The sequence below is a fragment of the Hypomesus transpacificus genome, chromosome 23 (genome assembly GCF_021917145.1).
Source record: "Hypomesus transpacificus isolate Combined female chromosome 23, fHypTra1, whole genome shotgun sequence".
Taxonomy (NCBI): Eukaryota; Metazoa; Chordata; class Actinopteri; order Osmeriformes; family Osmeridae; genus Hypomesus; species Hypomesus transpacificus.
In genome coordinates, this window is record NC_061082.1 from 11,249,809 (window position 1) to 11,256,775 (window position 6,967).

The 6,967-nt window shown below is 42.8% G+C and overlaps 1 protein-coding gene across 2 annotated transcripts; it reads right to left on the reverse strand.

Moving 5' to 3' along the window:
* Positions 1-299: 299 nt before the first annotated feature.
* On the reverse strand, positions 300-4,483 carry LOC124485644 (protein ADP-ribosylarginine hydrolase-like). Of its 2 annotated transcripts, none has more exons than XM_047047362.1 (4): positions 3,739-4,483; positions 2,491-2,833; positions 1,683-2,046; positions 300-1,505 (listed from the first exon to the last, which is right to left on the reverse strand). In XM_047047362.1, the coding sequence occupies exons 1-4, from the start codon at positions 3,817-3,819 to the stop codon at positions 1,097-1,099; spliced, it is 1,197 nt and encodes a 398-aa protein (XP_046903318.1). In that variant the 5' UTR covers positions 3,820-4,483; the 3' UTR covers positions 300-1,096. The 2 variants fall into 2 exon arrangements, with proteins under 2 accessions (XP_046903318.1, XP_046903317.1); XM_047047361.1 differs by having other exon boundaries at positions 2,491-2,848; positions 3,739-4,471.
* Between the last annotated feature and the right edge of the window lie 2,484 nt (positions 4,484-6,967).

Here is a 6,967-nt window from a genome sequence, read left to right on the forward strand (position 1 = left end):
TTTAATTAAAATTCTACTATTTAGGTTTGGCTTCTGTTTGTATGTTTCTATATCAAGAGTGTACAATCGTCGAATTTCCACCGTTACTGGGTGATGTGTAAGTGTGTTAGTCGTGTTTCACAGGAAGTCTGGTAAGAATCACTTAAGATCAAATAGGTGTTTCTGATTAGTGGTGCGAGACAGAACCCTCATGATGGAATGTAGACCTCTCGCAGGAAGTCAAATGCAGAAAGTCTATGTGCATTTGATTAGTGTGCTTTCAGCACCACCTGCTGGCTATAACAAAAGTCACACCCGTATCATGGATGCATCCTGTTCAGAATCATAATCAGAAAGGGGCTTTAATTGTTACTTCCTTGAAGGTGCATACATTCAACATATAGGTATCATAAATCTTGAATAGTGGTGTACAAGCATAGGTGGAAATCCCGGGGGGGACACAAAAATAGGATTGGTCCCCCCCACTGTGAACATAAGGATATTGAAATTATATTGATAATATACATTTACCCTATTACAATGTAGGCTATGTGTTACAGCAGTAATTTGGGTGTCCCCCTCAGGAATTGCTCTTGAGAAAATGTCATATAATTGTCCCCCCCAAAATTGCTAGCAGATTTTCACCACTGTGTACAAGTCGAACAGTACAAACAGCACTAAAGTATAATGTAGTCATGGCAAATTTATTCTACATGCGTGTGTTAATATATTTATCACATTTGATTATTTTCATCAATTCAGAAATGTTGAATGGGCCAACTAAAAGTTCTTATTATTATGCTTGTATTTGAAAAGGGACAGTGTACATTGATAAACATGTAAAAATGTAAATGCACCAGAATTAGCTAGGTTAGCTAGTTTTCATCCGTTGTCCCTTGGCAGGGCATGACAGAGATACGGAAATAAAAGAAAGAAATTATAAGAAATTATATAATTAAGTAATATTGGTTTACAAACTGATATAAGTAGTAGATTAGAGCATTACTAGCTGACTGCTCAGACTGGTAAGGCTAGACTAGCAAACCGTTTTGAAAACGTTCAGAGCATTTGATTATTTGCGCCATAATGCAGCTTTATACGTGAATAACATTTCCATTTACTTCATAAGCAGGGGTTTTTCCCTGAGCTCGTAAAGCTGCTTTGCCACTCCTGCCAGTCTGGCTCGGTACTCCAACCCTTTGTAGTTCACCTTTGGCACCCCTGTGTATGCATACAGGGCCCCCCACCACGCAGCCACGATGACACCCGTCGAGTCACTGTCACCGCCATGGAAGAAGCCGTGGTTGGCCAGTTCCACCCAGGACTCCCCGGCCCGCAGCAGGGCATCGTAGGCGATCATGGGGGCATCATGCCCGCTGGCACCCCCAGTACCCTGGAAGCTCAACGACTTGTAGAACTCCTCTCTCTCCTGGATGCCGTACACATCTGGAAAGCGGGGCTGACTCTTACCGTCCAGGATGTTGCGCATCTCCAGGTACTTCCTCCAGGACTCCTCAAAGTAGTTCCTAAAGGAGAGAAGAAGAGGCTGAGGCGGAGGGGTAATCTGTGTTATACACTGGTGCACTCTGTGAAATCATCAAACCTCTTGTTTGATCTTTTTAACTTACTGTAAACAAAGAGACTATTATAACAAACTGTTAGTGTTTGCAGGTGGATGTATCGAGTCCAGCTGAAGGACTCACCAGTGCACGAGGTTCTCCTCTACACAGTGGCCTGCGTCCTTCACATACTGCTTGGCCTTCTCCAGGACCTCCATGAGCCCATGACCCCAGGCTTCCACAGGGGGGCTGCCCCTCACCGCGTAGGCTGTGAACAGGGCTGCGGCCAGGGCGCCCAGGTATCCGGTGGGGTGATGGTGAGTCAGACGGCCGCTCTCCACGCTCAGGTTGATCAACAGGTCCTCCTGCTCGGGGTGGGGGAAGCGCAAGCCGATACACATGGCTCGCATGGCCGCCCCACACCCACCCCCCTTCCGGTTGAATGGTACCTTCCAGTCCTGGTCATTCCTTTTGTTGTGTGTGTCCATCATTGACATGCAGGTCAAACCTTGTCGAGCCAACACAGAAGAACAACCATTAGTTGGACTGCAGCAAGGCTATGAGATTAACCTATCAGTGGGGTTCTGATGTAGTCTTGTCAAATCATCATCTATTTAATCACACAAACATATATATATTACTAACTCCATTTCCATAACTAGTTTAAACTAGCCCAGGTTAAAGAATGATCCTAAAAATGAACCTGCCCAACCTCTGTAGGAGAGAACACTGACTAATCCAGGAAAGGGCAATAACATATTGTGTTGCGCTGTATTGTCTTTGACACATTTATAATAAAATATATATCCAAATAATTTCGAAACAGTTTTACACACATGGTTCAACATTGGTATGAAACATATCCTGGACATTTTTTAATGAAAAGAGAGTGAGTGTCGATGACAAACATGAGTGAGTTGGAAAGTCGGAGATGCAAGAGGGCTCAACCTACCAGCGGCTCTCCCTTCCATATCTGTCATGCTCTTGATGTACTCTCTCACAAAGGTGAGGTACACCTGAGGGAGAGTGGCTCCTTCCCCTGCCTCCACCAGAGCCTCGGCCGTGGCCAGGTGCATCACAGTGTCATCACTGACAGGGAAGTGCTTGGCGTCCAGTTTGGCAATACCTCCTTTCTTCTTCACCTCGGCATGGATGACCTTGCCATTCCGCTCAAACTCCCAGTCCCCGTGGTTGTAAGCCAAAGCATCCCCTACTCCACTGAGAACCATGCAGGCCTCATATCTTTCTTCCAGGGAGATCTTGTTTGACATAGCTTTGGCTTGTGGTTGATTTGGCTGTAAACGTGCAGACTATATGTGAACAATGAAAACATTTAAAACACATTTGAAAAATAATAAAGCAAGTTTGTTTACTTTAATGACCTCATATCAGTAGTGACTTGTTTTTTCAAAAATAAAGCTTAAATGTGCAGACTTGCTCTGTGGCAGTTTTTGTACAATTGTTACTGTGTATCATGTCTGATCAGTGACGGTTCTAGACACATTTTACTGGGGGGCCAAGGGGGGGCCAGTGTTTAATCAGGGGGGCACATTAAAAACAAACAAATGATATTCAAATATTAAATACTTAAATTTAGCTTTACATTAAAATCATACAAACGGCTCTGGCTCTCCCTCTTCCAGCTCTTCAGCTCTCTCAATACCTTGATATGTTTCTCTAACTTTTGTATTTACTGGGGCAACAAATGCTGCAATGTCCCTTCCTCAATTCATGATGACTACTAGAAGAAGAAAAACATGTTTTTTTTTTTTTTAAGTCAGCTCAGGGGGGCCACAGGGGGGGCCAGGGACATTTTTACAGGGGCCCTGGCCCCTGTAGGCCCCCGTGTAGAACTCCCCCTGTGTCTGATTATTAGATGGTACCCATGAGTCCTTGCTGTGGTAAATGTAGCTCTAGAATCCTTAGGTTGAGATGTCTACTCCATAGATATATATGGTCTACTCTGTCAAGTAGTTGTCTATGATGGAAGTTAGCGATATCCAGAGAAACTTCCCGAACATCAGTTTCGCATTCTAAATTATTTGGTAATCATGTGCGTGAGTTTAATCTGGGGTTGGGATGTCTACTCTGTCAAATGAGTTGCCTATAATGGAGGTTAGCGAAATCCTGGGAAATTTGACAAACATCAGTTTCGCTTTCTAGAATCTTGGTAATCATGTGTGTGTTGAGTTTTACTTACCTGTGGTTGGAATGTGTACACTATCAAGTAGTAGACTACAATGGAGGAGGTTAACGATATCCAGAGAAATTTGCCATGCATGAGTTTCGTTTTTCGAAAACTTCAGTAGGTTTCCGTATTACGGTACCCACTTCCATTAACCACAAACATAGAATTAATGTCGAATTGGAGGAAGATTGACTAGCTTTACTACTGTAAATCTTCGATTGACAACTGTTTATGACTATTACTTTGAGATAGGTTAAAGTTTAAAAGGTATAAGGAAGCCACTCGCTTTCAGGTCGAAGACTGAGTGAGCCCATTATACGCCACGCCTGTGTAGACGTCAACCAAAAGTATTGATTGAAATAGCTGTCTACCAACAACTGTTTAAGCATATCATATAGATTGATTCTAGACTAGCTAAATAGTTTGCCTCTAGTTTGCTATCCAGTCACAAAAAGTGGCACGTGTGGTCAGAAACTAACAAACGGCAACATTACAAAGATAGCCACATAGCTTGTTTACTCTGACACAGCTGCAATTATTGTTAGATTTGTGTCGTTGCCGCGTCGGTGAACGAAACGTTCATTTTGAACGAATTCTTTAGTATGATCCGGGAGCCACGAGTGATTCGTTCATTTTCTCGTGGATGCGCATCTGGACTGGGTAATATTTCCTTCTTATTTGATATCTACGACACGACGGTCAAAGTACGGCGATCAGCACATTGCTGCCCTCCACAGGCGAAGAAAAAACAGTGCACTTGCGCATTCCATCTCTGCGGATAGAATACGGCCTGGCTTGACTGCTACCAGTGCTAACACCGTACAGAGAGAACTCTAACTCTACCAATGCACGAATAAGGTTTATTCCAGCACAGCTAATACACCTGTGACAACACTGCAGCTATGTAGGTCTACTGTCCTTCAAACATTATGCATCACTAAACACATTGTTGTTTTGTTGTGCAATGGTAAGAGTTAAGGTTGTGGTGCATATTTGCATTTCCTGTCTTTTGAGACTTTCACTTTGCACAAACTCATAACACACCTCATAGAAAGTATTCATTTGAGTTGTTAATGACAATTCTTCTATTTAGGTTTCTATATGAAGAGTGTAGAATCGTCGAATTTCCACCGTTACTGGGTGATGTGTACGTGTGTTAGTCGTGTTTCACAGGAAGTCTGGTAAGAATCACTTAAGATCAAATAGGTGTTTCTCATTAATGGTGCGAGACAGAACCAGAGCTTACAGAACCCTCATGATGGAATGAAAACCTCTCGCAGGAAGTCAAATGTAGAAAGACTATGTGCATTTGATTCGTGTGCTTTCAGCATCACCTGCTGGCTATAACAAAAGTCACACCCGTATCATTTTGCATGGATGCATCCTGTTCAGAATCAGAACGGGGTTTTAATCGCCATGAAAGTTTGCAGACAAGGAATTAACTTTGGCAGGAAGGTGCATACATTCAATATATAGGGATCATAAATCTTGAATAGTGGTGTACAAGTCTAACTATACTAACAGTACAAACAGTACTAAGTATAATGTAGTCATGGTAAATTTCTTCTACATGCGTGTTCATATATTTATCACATTTGATTATTTTCATCAATTCAGAAATGTTGAACGGTCCAACTAGAAGTAATACATATACAGTGTATATATATATATATATATATATATTACTAACCCCATTTCCATAACTAGTTTAAACTAACCCAGTTTAAAGAATGATCCTAAAAATGACCCTGCCCCACCTCTGTAGGAGAGAACACTTTGACTAATCCAGGAAAGGGCGTTAATATATTGTGTTGCACTGTATTGTATTTTGCACATTTATAATAAAAAATATATCCTAATAATTTCGAAATAGTTTTACACAAGTGGTTCAATATTGGTATGAAACATATCCTGCACTATTTGACATGAAAAGAGAGTGAGTGTCGATGACAAACATGAGTGAGTCGGAAAGTCAGAGATGCGAGAGGGCTCAACCTACCAGGGGTTATCCCGTGTATGTCCATCATGACACCTGAGGGAGAGTGGCTCCTTCCAGGGTTTCCTGCAGAAAATGTGTTAGTCAAGGTGGTAAGGGGGGGGGGGGGGGGGGGGGGGGGGGGGAGAGACAGAGAGAAGTGTGACTGCCGTTGGAATGAAAGGGAGAAAACTGGCGGGAAAACGGTAAATATCGCTTATAAAAAAATAAAATAAAAAAACGTTTAAAAAGTAAATTTTAACAGCAAAGTGCTACGGGAAACCCTGCCTTCCCCTGCCGCCACCAGAGCCTCGGCCGTGGCCAGGTGCATCACAGTGCTTTCACTGACAGGGAAGTTCTTGGTGTCCAGTTTGGCAATATCTCCTTTCTTCTTCACCTTGGCATGGATGACCTTGCCATTCTGCTCGAACTCCCAGTCCCCGTGGTTGTAAGCCAAAGCATCCCCTGCTCCACCCAGAACTATGCAGGCCTCATATCTTTCTTCAAGAGAGATCTTGTTTGACATAGCTTTGGCTTGTGGTTGATTTGGCTGGAAACGTGCAGATTATATGTGAGCAATGAAAACATTTAAAACACATTTGAAAAACAATAAAGCAAGTTTGTTTACTGTAATGACTTCATTAGCGTTGCCAACTTTCTCAACCCCAAATGAGGGACACTTTCTTCCAGGTGCGCACAGCACACGTACATGTGCGCACTGACCAACAATAACGGAAATCGCAAGCTTTCATTAGCCATAAACCTACTAATTTGAGTAATTTGTAATTTCAGCAAACCACTAATAGCTACTCGCTTGGATGTATTGGTCATAGTAATAGATAAGACAATGATTACAAGTTTCTCCTTTTGACACACAATAACGCTCACCTCACCAGTGGCCAGTTCACACACACTGTCACCAACAAGCAACAACCGTGTCTCATAGCAACGTTTGCGTGAGTTTTTGCGCGTCTATTAGCCTATTGTCCGGTGAGGCTGTGATTGGAATACGGGACAGGAGCTGTCCCTGACAGGACAAATCAAAATCACCCATAATTGTCCCGGACAATTCGGGACGGTTGGCAACCCTATACTTCATCACAGGGGCGAATCTAGGTTCCCACTTTTGGGGGGGCTAAGCCCCTAGATAAAACCTATTATTTTCCCTGCGACCCAGCAAAACTAGGGGGGGTCTGGGGGCATGTTCCCCCAGATTTTTGGGGGAAAAATATCCTTTTAAATAGTGTCCTTTAGTGGGTTTTAGGA